The sequence below is a fragment of the Crassostrea angulata genome, chromosome 8, assembly GCF_025612915.1.
Source record: "Crassostrea angulata isolate pt1a10 chromosome 8, ASM2561291v2, whole genome shotgun sequence".
Taxonomy (NCBI): Eukaryota; Metazoa; Mollusca; class Bivalvia; order Ostreida; family Ostreidae; genus Magallana; species Magallana angulata.
This window is the reverse complement of record NC_069118.1, coordinates 33,949,334-33,963,937: the sequence shown is the minus strand read 5'-3', so window position 1 is coordinate 33,963,937 and position 14,604 is coordinate 33,949,334. Positions and strand designations below refer to the sequence as shown.

General features: G+C 32.6%; 1 protein-coding gene across 1 annotated transcript in view; it reads right to left on the bottom strand.

Moving 5' to 3' along the window:
- Window positions 1-269: 269 nt before the first annotated feature.
- The window catches only part of LOC128160635 (uncharacterized), a 27,885-nt gene continuing 13,550 nt past the window's right edge, over window positions 270-14,604 (bottom strand). The window contains exons 8-14 of the mRNA XM_052823990.1: window positions 10,899-11,017; window positions 9,859-10,394; window positions 9,042-9,329; window positions 4,551-4,723; window positions 2,705-2,829; window positions 1,248-1,783; window positions 270-883 (exon numbers count right to left, since the gene is read on the bottom strand). Of these exons, the coding sequence (XP_052679950.1) occupies window positions 477-883; window positions 1,248-1,783; window positions 2,705-2,829; window positions 4,551-4,723; window positions 9,042-9,329; window positions 9,859-10,394; window positions 10,899-11,017 (2,184 nt within the window). The 3' untranslated portion in view covers window positions 270-476. The remainder of the gene's footprint in view (window positions 884-1,247; window positions 1,784-2,704; window positions 2,830-4,550; window positions 4,724-9,041; window positions 9,330-9,858; window positions 10,395-10,898; window positions 11,018-14,604) is intronic.

The following is a 14,604-nucleotide window of genomic DNA, read 5'->3' as shown; positions in this document are numbered from 1 at the left end:
AAACAGTGATAAAGCTCTAATACCTATGTACAGTATACGTACATGTATATGTTTCTTGTTTCTGATTCGATCGTGCATAAAGCTGAGAGAGAGAGAGAGAGAGAGAAAGAGAGAGATATGACAATGAGAGAGAGAGAGAGAGAGAGAGAGAGAGAGAGAGAGAGAGAGAGAGAGAGAGAGAGAGAGAGAGAGAGAGAGAGAGAGAGAGAGAGGGGGGAGGGGGGAGAGACCGCTATAATATTAGGTAAGATAAAGTCGTACATGTACAATTGTTTTTTTTAATGTTTTTATTTTTTTAACGATAATTCAACGTTTGAAGTCAAACAACTAAAATATTAGTCATTTACACAAAAACTGCGTAATTATGCAAACTATTTCAGAACACCATGTACAGAAATACGAGGACACTCCTATTTTTAACAAAAACAGTTAATGGTATAGATATATAACATTTGATAATTTAACAGAGAGTACATTTAATACGTGACGTATTTCAGGACTATAACAGAAACAAAAATAACCGTGGACAAAAGAACAACGAACATAAAAATCAAGAAGAATAAATAATCCAAGACGGCGGCGACCAACTTCCAGGTCATTTCTGTCTCCTCTTCTACGTCTTCCGCCTCGACTTCGTGTATTGACGTCATGACAGGCGTTTTGGTGAATTCAGTGACGGGAGTCTTTTCAACGGTTTCTGTTTTATTGGATTTCAAATGGCAGCTGGTACCTTTCCAGCAAAATATTTTCATGAGAAGCGAGATAAATCGTCTGGTCCACTTCGGGATGGGTTTCTCGACTGGTGTGTGGAAAACATTGATGACGATGATGACAAATAGAACAGATATGGTCCCCACCCCCAGTACGGCGGCCAGGTATATCGCTGAAAGTAAACAAATACTGGGTGTCAAATGCTTTGCATATATAGAAAAAATGTAATTGACATGTAATCATTCTGTATTAATAAACACATGAAGTAGTAAAACTGTAAAGTAAAAAAAATTTTCAAAAAGTTAAAAAATTAATGTTAATACATTGAATGCAAATGTATGTTTTCTTCTTGTTGGCTTAAAGGATTTCTTCAAAGCAGCAACACAGATAAGATAAAACTCCGAAAAAAATCATCATAACAATATGTCATTACGTAATTGTAAAATTACGTAAGGTTCAACTTATAGAATATACGGACAAACACTATAAATATTAAGTTCCAATAAAAACCAGTTATAGATTTGAGTTTGACTTACACATGTAGCATACGGAGACAGATGTACTGGGGATATTCTCAGATATGACGGACAGGTACACGGCGTAAGCCAGCAACACCGTCAGAGAATATCCGATCTTCTCTCCAGAGTCCACGTGAAGTTTGAACGTCAGGGGGATGAGGAGAGCCATCAAAGCCACGGGAAACATCGTGTTCAGCACGTGAAATAATGGTCGTCTGCGCAGGTGAAATCGGAAGGTAAGACTGGAGAACGACTCGCCTCCCCTTGCCTTGTCGTCTGATTGCATGCCAGTTGCAGACAGGAGTTCCCATTCTCCGTTTTTGGTGTAAAAGTCTAGATTTACCACGTTTTTGACCATTTGCAGTCTTATTTCGTACGTAGTGTAGCTGGAGGTGGTGAGTTTTAGGTCACAGGTTTGGTAGTCAAGTGGATAGTACGTAATGTCCGACTCGCAGTTTACCATGTAGATTCCGGCAGGACTCCATTGTACGAAGCCTTGTTGGTTTAATCTCATCGGAGTGTTCGGGTTGCTGATTACGGATAAATCTTGAACTCTGATGAAATAAAAGAGAAGTAAGAAATAATCACATCTCCCCGGCCAGACTTAGTTTCATGTTCTTGGGGATTTTTTTTTGTTTATTTTATTTATTTATTTTTGTAAGTCGCAAGTCACCATTTCCGTCACGTACATATATGGGCGATGATTTTTTTTTATATATAGAAAATACACATATGATATAATTATGGGAAAATTGTATCGTTCATTATAACAGTTTAACAAAATATTATGTATATTTTGGTCCATTCCGGCGATTACGGCATACCTTTTAACAGAATTTAAGCAACATTTGGCATATAAGGTCATGTCAAAATTCGACAAACTTGTAAACTTTACATTTGTGCTATATCCGAGGGTGATGATACAAAATTAATGCAGAAACTAAGGATTAAAAATGTGCAAAGAACTAACAAAAACGATTAAGCTGCAAAATGTGCATAATACGATCGAAGAAACAGAGACAAATCTTGAGGTACTTATGCCTGAGTTTTTTAAAGGTATCTATAAGATGCTCAGACTCACACACAAACACGATTGCATATTCGAATTTACAAGTTTACAGGTCTGGGTTTTTTAACACGATTACCCTTCTATCGAATTATTTTGCTAAATGTGTTGCGACAATATGTGAGTGTAAGGTTCAGTGACCGCCTTATGGGATATATGTTACTACATGTATAGATCACTTAACCTTTCAATGGTGTTTAGGCAAATTTTGCCCCTTGATGATGAGGAGGATGATGTTATGCAAAAAATCATAAACTACACGTAATACGCTAAAACTGACTGTGTGTGTTTATTTCCCAGGCTAAAAATGTACCATCAGATTTCTCTTGATTTTACAAAAGTCTAATAAGTTGTGGGACTTTTGTGAGTGTTTAAGTCAGATAATATTTGAAATATTTAAGTGACTCACGAGTTTTCAATGAATATACATGGCCTCCACATATAGTTTTCGTTGCTGAATAGGAATTTGATATTTGTGTAGTCCTGAGAGAGAGTTGTAGAACTATCCCACATCAGACGGAAATCTTGCCATTTCTAAAAATAGAATGGACACTCGATGACATGTATATTAGATTTACCATAAATGATTATAAGTCTTAGAGTTTTGAATAGTATGATAGTTACTTAATCACTCAATACATATACATTTACATATGGTTAATTAATGACAATGATATATACTGCACGATCAATGCACACAATATCAGAGTTTTGTATAAATAATAAAATAAACGTCTTAAAATTTGAAATGAAAATCAGAACGTTTATAACCATAGCAAAGCTAAAATATATACAAAAGCAGGCGATCAAATTGAATCATATGGCCGGAGCTTTGGGGGAATCAAATTGTGGGCTAATTGTGTGACAAATCATTACATTCTACGGTTTAGCGAATTTTGTTAGATAAATGTCTCGAGTTCAAATTGCATACAACCCTTTGTAAGTAAGTATATGTTTTTGTTCATTAAATTTTCTTTGCTGATTTAAAGATAATTATGTTTCAAATGCAGAAAACAGCGTCTATGATTTCATGGTGCAACATTTAATTCATCGTCTTTGTCAAATTGTAAACAAAATTAACATTAACAAGGTAAGCACTTTATTGTATATGTATGTATACATGTACATGTCAAATATATTGACGATAAACATACTAAATCATACACACACAAACAATCAACATTGCTCCATCATTTCATATGTTCAAAAAGGTTTTGAACAAATTTCGATATTGATATTTTTATTTGATTTTAACTGAATATTAAACATTTTTCAAGACGACCAGCTAAAATATCCCAACTCCCCTCTTTTCCAGTTCAGGGCATTATTTAAAATACTGCGCAAATCGGTCCGTTTAATTTATTTCATGGAACTTACAGAAGAAATTACTTTCCGTTGAATATAATTTAACCTAATTTGGGTTAGTTCTGTTATTAATTAACGCTGAGCATCGTATTGGGTTGAGTAATTCCTTACCATAGACAGCTGAGCCGATACCGATAGCGTCTGGTCCTTGATGTTCTACAAAATTAAACGCTCTACTCTGAATCATCAATGAATAATCAATAATTAATCAATGTTTCTTCTATTTACTTTTAATTAAAACTGACGATGACAAAGGTTCATTTCTTTCAAGGCGACAATAAAACGATTGACAAGAGAGGATTATCATGTCGTAATTAAAACCGATAAATAAAAATATAGAAACACTGAAATTGATTGGAACCCATGCAGATATTCTTTTATATTTGCATGATTATTATAATGGATTTAATCCCAACATGCAATAATATTGATGTTTTTAACATTTAAACCTTCAATATTCTGTTGTAATTGAAATATTGGCTTCGTTTTGTAGTACGTTGAAATTAAAAAAAAAATGAACAAATTTATTGATCGTTTAATCTTCAATTCATTTATAAGGTGGACAATGGCGCCTTTGTTATGATATATGTGTAAGTGTTTTGTTTTGAAATAAATAAAAAAAAACTACAACTTTAAAATATGTTGCACACATCTGTTGTCTGATAGTGTGGGTTTAACCATCAGTTTTTGAAATTTTTTAAAGTCATGCAAGTAACATAACGGCATGGTTGTAAAATCGAACATTATAAAATGATCGATGATTTCAATCTTATTACATGTATGATGTGCGCCATTCTTCTTAAAGGAAACATCTAGGCACCGCTGTACGCTAATGACTTTGTAGTTAATTATAATGTAGATAATATTTATTGCCTCTACTTTATACTTACTAGATCATTGACGGTGAGCAGGGTGAGTTCTATGTTCACCTGGACCTGTTTCATGGGTCTCTGTAGATGGGAGTACCCGGTGAAAATCTCCGTCCTCAGGGCAGTCTCCAGTGCCGTGGTGTAGGCCGGGGGAGACGATTTGCCCCCCTGTCCGGCTACCAGAGTATACAGTGCTACAAAAATTATGATGATGATTGGTTAACTGTAATTAATGATGATGACAATTGATGATGATGATGATGATGATGATGATGATGATGATGATGATGGCGATAATGGTGGTGGTGATGAGACGACAACGAAGTGATGCTGATGACGTCGATGATGATGATCTTACAACAAAAACATGCCGGTATGATGTGACATGACCATCAATTGTCGTTTGGGAAATGTATATGCAGGTAGTCATTCTTTGAGTATATACATGTCTGAAGTGTTTGACAACACAGGAAGTTGAAATAAGAATAAATCTGAGCGACTTAGAGTATTGATATACATGCACATTTATTTCTTTTGTACTTGTTGAATCCCCCAACACCCGGGGGAAAAACACCTTTAGCAACACACTGACAGCACATTAAGACGGCCTGACGGCTGGACATCTCTGACGTCATCAATATGGCTGACAAATGCTGATAAGGGATAACTTATTGAGAAACAGACAAAAAAATGAAACTATTTTGATTTATTTATTTATTTTTTTTTTTAGTTTTTTTTAATTTAAATGCTGATCATACTGCCATATTCATGTCAAACAACTGTCGGCTTACACGTGTGGTATGCACACACGTCTCAATCTCAATTATTTTGACATGTATTACATCTATAATTGCTCGTTTCGATGTGGGTTTTTTTTAAGTTAACTCAGCCAGATAAAATCGTTCGTTTATGCATGTTATAAATACACATTTATTTGACATTTGATGACATGTTACACGAAAATGTACCAAAAATTTGAGATTCAAGTGTTTTCTGCAAATAAGCTCTATAGTTTTTGAATTTCATATATCATTAATTTTATTTGAAACGATTTTATTTCTCAAAATTTCATTGAAATTGGAACGTATTTGAAGAAACATACATGTAGCTATGAATGTCATCAATGAGATAGATGGTTGCATTAGACTTTATTAAATTTAATCTCCAATTAATCTATTTAAGGATGAATGGATAAAGACTGCAAGTGAAATACTTCAATTCATTTTTTAAAGAAATGAACATTTTTCATATTGCATACTTGTAAAGTAGATTGACACAAATCTCTAGATTAAGGAAACGTTTAAGATAAAATTTTAAGAAAGTCGATCGTCTCATTTTCTTTAGAAGATAGCAAGTCAATAAAATTCGACAGGCAAATATTGTTTCAGAGATTCTCTACGTATCTACGACGTGAGGAGGGTCTGGGATTATTTTGAAAGAGGTCAGTTCTTTCCCTTAATTCCGAATAAACGATTGTTGAAGGTAATCCTCTTAGCTTTAATTTTTAAAGGACGACATTCGTGCCATTTAAATGACAAAAGATCAGTTTATCTAAATAATCATTATTTTAAAAAGATTTTTAGCTTATTTTTTCTATGAATTAAAATGTAAAATAAATCTATGTCATCATATTTGTATAGTAGAAAATATTTACAAATTGATTTTAAAAAGTTTTGTTGGTTTTTTTTTTTTGGAATATTAAAAAAGTTATTATTGTATAGTACATGTATCATAAGACATTCATACCCAAGGACTGTGTGATACATGAGTCATATTGTACATTTTGAATTTACTGGGTGGGTGTAAATACACAATTTACAACATGACAACTTTGTCATGTTTACACTCACCCAGTAAATTCAAAATTTACATGACACATGTATCATGCGCGGCATTTTATACCCAAGAGCTGTGATCATTTAAAGACTTAGGTAAATAGAATAAACTTATTTCTTAAACAACTTGAATATCATTTTATTGAAGAGATGATATGAAAATTCCAACATTTCAATGATATAATACAACATTAAATAAAGTAGAAATGCGAAACTAAACCTTAAATTTTCAAAATTTATTAAGGACATTTTAAAGACGCTCTGTTCCCCCTAAACCATCCACACTTACAGTACATTCACATTTTTTCTTGCATGATATATTTGTATATTTCCATTAGAAAATTTCTCGTGATAATAACATGTTACATACTATAATGTCATTGCTATGTACACCTGTAATAAGTACTAGTACATGTGTATGTAATATAACTTTTATTTAATTTTGAGTAAATACAGGATGGGAATAAAAATTACTTCTGGCAAGTTTTGTAAAACTTTTTAAAAATTTTCAAACAATAGCGATCTTTATAACGAACTTCTACACATAATAAGGTAATAGAAATTAACCTTTCGATTTCATAAAAAGTAAATTTATGAAAAAAAAGTATTTATCAGATGTTAGACAAAGCTTTTCCTTTTTGAGGCATAAAAAGAGCACTTGTTGTATTCATCCATTTGTTAACACATCATAGCAATCACTCGTCTTCATTATAAAAACATTATTAAATTTAAAAATAAATAACCCATAGAATTTCATTAAAAATCAACAAGCAAAAGAGTTCATTAACAGAATTAAATGAAAATTTATTGAACAATAATGAAATTGATAAAACCGGAAAACTATTTACATGAATGTAAAAACTCAAAACTATGATATGCATGTATATTTCAGCAACAAAATTTAATTTAGATATGAGTACACGAGACATGAAATTACGATAAAACTTACCGAACAAAACAACGAGTTTTTCCATCTTTCAAGTCATTGCCAAGCATTCTATTAGGCTTCGTACCTGACCAGTATGCGATTAAATACCCCGACATTTATAAACAGAGATATTCAGGGCTCACACTGGCTCAAAATTTTGTGTCGCAACCTTTCGCGCAATACAATGTATAAGAAATCATTTTTTTTTATCATAGTGTTTATCACCATACTAAAATACTAGTTTCTACATGTACATATTATATGCATACCCAAAACTACCATTTTATTATTAAATTATTACAAATATTTATTGAAATTTAATTAATTATGGATCTATATGGTTGTGATTATTGACATCTTGTGACAAGTGTAGAGCATTTTAGATATTTTTAGAAAATTGATATTATACAGATTTCATCTTTTAATTTGTTTTCCTATAATTAAATTTATTCAAAAAAATAGAGCAAGAGAAGAGGTCAAATTTGCTGTATTGTAATATTATTCAATCCAAAAACATGATTGTTATTGCATCTTCTTGTCTTGTTGATTGGCGTTTGAACATCATCTTTAAGTAGATATACATGGATGTAGTTTGTGTAAATTTCGGGAACAGAGGAAATTCTGACTGAAGATGGCTAAAGGTTAAGATTGTGATTTAGAGTCAAAATTATCATTCCAAGTTATATTTCTTTTGTTTCAAATTATTAGTTATTGAACTGTGACATTCTAGCTAAATGTTAATGTAGAAATTCCAAGTTTGCTACACAATTCTATTTATAGACTACCCTTACGATGTTAGAAATTTAAGTCTAAACACCTTGTCAAAAAAGTTACATAACAATTTAAATTAAGCAATTTTGATCAACCATATATCATATCTTAAACTAATTACACTTTTTCAAACTATTTATTTTCTTTCATGCAGTTTTTTGGTGTCCGTATCCACAAGCTTTGTGGAATGACGATCACATTGTAAGCTCGGTTGATGAAAACATTAGATATGTCGGTGGTTAATTACAAATCCACCTATCTCTAATAAGGTGTGAAAATCACTTATCATTTTTTAAAGACAGTTGTGTATACCCCGCTTACAGATGGCTTCAACCGTTTACCTGTGTCATTGTCTTAAATCAGTCAAGCGTAAAGTCCAGCTACAGACTGTCGCTTGGAAGAGATTATGCAACCAAAACAAAAGGCTAGGTGAATTTCAATGAAATCTGGGTGTCGCATTTGACTAAAAATTGTCGCATTTAATTCTGAAAAATCGCAAAAAGCGACAAATGCGATGGGCAGCGTGAGCCCTGATATTTAAACCCCAATCGTTATCAATAACAACTTGTTTTATATCATGCGTTACTTCATTAACAAACTAAATAAATATGGGTCTTTTAATTCGACAGTGAGTGAGATGTCTTTCAACGACCGCCATTAGAACTTTGGATATAAAAAAACGAACTTTCAGTCGAACTTGGATGGTAATTGATCTAAGTTTATGAATAATATAGGGATTCATTTGAAGCAATTAAGAAAACAAAGAGCAGAAATCAATGAAGATCATAAACATATTAATGGGGTCATTGACTTTACACATAAAAAATCTACACAGCTACTTTCCTACAATTCATTAAAATCTGTTTGTCTATCTTTTCTACGATGTCATCATTTGAAAAGAAATCAGAAAAATAAATGTAATGGTAGAAGCCGAAATTATTATCATAAATGACAAGAAAAAGAATCGATCTAGCAGACGAGACAATCGGACCCACGTCATTTCCTCTTCCTCTGGGTCACATGACTCCAAAAAGGCGCCCTGTTTTTTCCCCTTTGGTAATTCTTCTGATGCGGGTGCCACTTTTACTGGCTGTGTTGCAGATTCGTTTCTTTTTCTCCTACATATACACTTTTCCATTTTTAAAGCAACCGACTTGAGTCTGTCCGACATCGGTTCATCGTCGGGCGTGTGGTGAACGTTGATGACGAGGATGACAAAGAGAACAGACAGGGTGGACAGGACGAGGGTGGACGCCAGGTAAATAGCTGGAAGACAATAATTAATACTGAAACCACTATTGCCATTTCATTTGCTTGAATTTTTCATCGCTGGAAATTTCGCTTGCAATTTCATAAATTAACATTCCGCAATGAACTCTTGATTTGCCATTGTTATTCAATACCGCTCAGATTTACATTCATGTAGTAGTTATCTGCAACGAGCATTGTCAGACTGCTACAGAGCTGGTAATTTTAAAACGAACGGTTTACATATAATCAAATCCCAAACTTTTAAATCAAAGTGACATAAAATGACAAATACATATTTTATGCATGGTACATGTATCTACATGTAATGAATCAAGTTCTGTAGGGGGAAAATTATACAGTTTATTGATCTAAGGGTCTTAAGATAATCTTATTCTTTTTTATACGAATCAAATCCACATGTAGTATGTCATTCAATGAAAACCCCACCTTTTTTTCAACAATAAACGTTGAAGAATAGAAAGTGCGTGTCAGTAATTGATTTGTTTCCCTTTGATTTTCATCAAACCGTGTTTTGAATACGTACACAGATAACATATGGAGACCGAGGTACTTGGGATGTTTTCCGAGATCATGGACAGGTAGACGGCGTACGCCAAAAGGACCGTCAGACAGTACCCGATCTTCTCTCCGGACTCCACGTGCAGCTTGAACGCCATGGGAATCAGGAAAGCCATCAACACCACAGGAAACATTGTGTTCAACACGTGGAACATCGGCCGCCTCTGTAGGTGGATGCTGAACGTGACTTTCGAATGCGAAACCGATCCTTTTACTCTGTCGTCTGGTTTTGTCCCAGTGACTGCCAGAAGCTCCCATTCTCCGTTTTCGGAGTAGAACTGAAGATCGACTGGATCGGCCTTCAACAGGAGGTTGATCTGTAGAGAGGTGTATCCGGTCGTGCTCAGTTTGATGTCACAGATCTGCTGGTCTAGAGGATAGTACGTGATGACGGCCTCGCAGCTGACCATGTAAATGGCGGACGTACTCCATTCTATAAGGCCTTGTTGGTTCATTCTCATTGGCGTACTCAGATCAGTGATGACAGACAAGTCCTCGACACTGTAACATCACATTTGACAACATCATTCATAGCTTCTTAAGGATTATCAAATGAATTGAACGTTTTTTTTCAGTAATATTTGACCCGTTTTGTTACAGTGGGAAATATTTTCAGAATACAGTAAGCTTTGGTGTAAATAAAGAACAGGGATGTTTAAAAAAAAACAAAAACAAAAAACAAAACAAAACAAAAAACAAAACAAAGCAAAAACAAAACAAAAAAACAAACAAAACAAAACAAAACAAAACAAAGAAATCGCATAAAAAAGAATCAAATAGAACACGAGTAGGTAAAACTAAAATGTCTCCAATTGTTTGTTAAAGAATCTCAGATTGTCACAGCGATTGCAAGTAAAATAAGAAATATTCAGAATAGGAATTTGTTCTCCATCTATTCTTGCTGATTGCTTTGAATATATTTTATTGTATGTATTTTATTATTGATAAGAATGTATGTCCTTAGAAAACTTTATATATACAGACAGATCAAGGCATGGTACGTACGAGTTTTCTACGTAAATGGTAGGTTTCCATGTATACCGTTCCGTGGAGAACATGTAATTAATACTGCTGTAGTCTTGTGTCCGACCAGTCGACCATTTTAATCGTTCATCCAACCAACTCTGGAGAAACAAAAACAAACATTGATTAAGGATTACGTTTACTCAGGGTTTGAGATTTCAAAAAATATTTTTACAAAGTTCAATATATGAAGTCCAAAGTTGTTTTAAAACCACAATATAACAGCGCTTTTAACAAATATTGATATTGATATTCATGATTTGTTTATCTGAGGAAGTTATGTTTCGACAAAGATAGATTAATATTGAAACAGAGGAAATTCGGACTAATTTTTTCATTTTCTTATTTTCTCTTAAAAACTTTCTGTTGCAATGTTATTGCAAAAGTTAAGCTTCTATATGTTTTTTAATATCATTTTACATATTTTATGGTTGTAGTTACTCGTCTATAAATTTATATCACTGGCTGGCACGCGATCGGAAAAATCTGTAAAATGCATAAAATCGATTCAAGATAAAATATCTCGAAATTTTTATCATTGACCTTATATAATGTTTATGTCAACATAATACAGGCAATAAAAACAGTTTTAGGCAATCAATTGTTTGGAGCTCCTATTAGTCAGTTTTTTGTAAAACTCGATTAAAAATTGGCACTATTTTGGAAATTGATAGAGGAAATTCGGACTAAATTAAACCTAAAATATGAGCTTCAAACGATTCATTCAAAAATAAAGTTAGTAAAGCTATTTATATTTTATCATTTCCCAACCTACAAATTGTTTTTTTATTTCTAACAATAACAAAATAAAGAAAACCTTGAAAATGGTGGACAATTCTGACAAATTTTGACATTTTTTTCAAAAAACATTCAGAGGTCACTAGCAGAAAAAGTAGGTCATTGACCTAGTTATTTGAAAGTGAAAATAGCACCACAATAATGGGGCTACAATGAACAATACGTAGTTTTTCGTTCCTATTAGTGGATTTTTTTCGCCCCTGAGTAAATGTAATCCTTAAGGAGGCTGGATGGTTGTGGCCAGTTTTAGGCTGTCTTGATATACTTCAGAAGGGGAGCTCTATATAGAGATATTGGAATATACTCAAATTTAAAAGCTAAAATTTATGGATTTTTTTATTGACTTAATATTTTTTAAACTAAGTAATCATATCTAAAAAAAAAAATAAATAAGGTATGTCTGATAATTAATTTTGTTGACCAATCAGCCTCCGTAATTGCTCCTACACAGAAAAAAATATACTAGTAATCACGATATAATCCTACATGCAGAAAAAATCTGTTTTAAGAAGGCTAGATGGTTGCGGCAATTGTTTTTAGGCTTTATTAATCTCTTATAAAGAAAGAGCTCTATAAAATATTTAATCTATAGAGAAATATTCAAATTTTGTCCTTTTTTATACTTTGCGGACAAATAACTAATGGCTGAAAAATATCAAGTGCTAAAGTTCAGGATGTCTCTGATGAATGATCTGTTGACGACTCATTCGTCGACTGTATTGATTTCCTTTAAAAGAAGAACTCCATATAAAAATATTGGAAAATATCCAAATTAAAATGGTAAATTATATGGGTTTTTTTCTTTCATAGCTAAACAACCCATTTTTTAGAAATTTTAGTTGACCATCCAGCCTCCTTAACTTTCGGAGCTTTTGATATTTTCTTTTTTTTTTGGGGGGGGGGGTCACTTTGATAAGTTTTTAGACCAAGTCTTAATTTACATGTATATGATCAACGAAAAGCAATTCGTGGTTTATGTGAAAAGGTAGCAGACACCGAAAAAGCTATGATAAAAGATACTTTACCAATCCCAACTGTGCCGATACAGATAACGTCTGGTCTTTGATATTCTAAAGAAATAAAACAAATGTTAGTGGTATACATGTACATTTATTAATAAATGTAACGGAAAATAACAATTGGACAGCTTTAAGCCTGGTCAATGGTCTTAAAAAATGACGATTTTTTTGAAAATGTTTTGAATACTAACGAACGCATGCCTTTTAAACAGTTCGAAATATTGTATTAAATTTAATGTGGCGTAATTTTAGTGAATAACAATAATAAGATCTGATTAATTGCTTCATTACTTTATTCAAAGATAGAACTTTCGCATAAATTACGCTGTATAAGTCAGTTGCATAACAAAGATGACAGAAATAAAAAAAAAAAATCATATTTTATTTTTACCGGCACGGTAAAAAATACAAAAGATTTGAATAACCCCGCCTTAAATGGGTCACATGACATCCATCTCGGTTTATCAAGACGAGCAAGAGGGGTAGACCGTTAAGGTTGGCAGATTTGTCAAGGAAAGAGAAAAAGAGACAGACTGACAATGAATAGGAACATAGGGAAGATCGTCATCGGAGACCATGTAAATTAATTTACTAGGAATGGAAGCCGAATTAAACAAGTTTCCATCATGAAGTTGTAGGGGTTTTGCTTCTCAGGTTCGTGCTCCATGTATTCAATGTCTTTAATTTATAAGTTATAAACCACAAGTGGATTTTTGTTTAGAGGGATTTTTTTTTTAACAAAGAATAAATAAACACTCTCTCTACATGCATCCTTCAGAGAGAGGGGTGCTCCGTTTACCTTTAAATCGCGTTTCATCTTTATAACATATATAATTAACAATTTGTATCGTTCTACATTAATGATTATCGGATTAATAATGCTTCGAGTATCATCTGATATAAGAATTTTCTAATTTAATACATGAAAAACGTGATTCTAATTTGTAAACAAACTGTTCTTCCATCGTGTTTTCAATACTGGGTTTTCCCGCACTCATGCGCAGTGGCGTTACAAATGGCGAATCACATTAATATTCATCAGACGTGTAGCAAAAACTAAAGAAAGAACATGTTTTACCGGCCTAGAGTTTGTGAAACGTCTAATTATAAGAAGCATGATGTATATTTTTACTCAAACTCATTAAAAAAATTTACTCCAAATACGCAACATATACCTTTAAAATACAGTTTATTTTATCCTCCTCAAATACTTTGGTGATCCATGCAGAATATAAAGGTGGCGACATTGCAGAAAAAGTACATAACCCGCGTTAGCAGGATATATATGTGAGGTTTTTGTTGTTGCAATAATCGCTACTTTAAGTAAGTAAAATTCACTAATTTACTGTTAATGTTCATCAGTACGTTAGATAATGAAAGGGATTTGAATGAACTGTAAAAAAAATTCTAATTTCCTCAAGAAATAAATTTTCATGTGCACAGTTAAACAGATCAATTAAATCAAAATGCCTTTAAGGAAGAAGTCTTCTCGTTATCAAAAATACTTCTTATAATAAGAAATTCATGAAATTTTGACACAGTCAAACGGATCATATTACCAAATGATTCTATCAGTTTTATCAAATTTGACCTTTTTGTTTTTGAATAAAGGTCAGGTCAAGGTCACTACCTTTTTCCTCAACGTAAAGGATGATAAAAATAAGTGTAGCTCTTTGTAGTTCTGTAGATATTTGTTTAAGATTTGAATATTCTATTCTTCAATGAAATGATAGAATATCAAAATGTTTATCAGCTTATACTACTAAATTGGAATAAATATTTATACTAAAATTGATATTGCTTAGCCCGCATTTCCTCTAAATTTCTTAAATTTTGAAGAAATTTTCTTTTTTTTATGCTTCAAATAATAA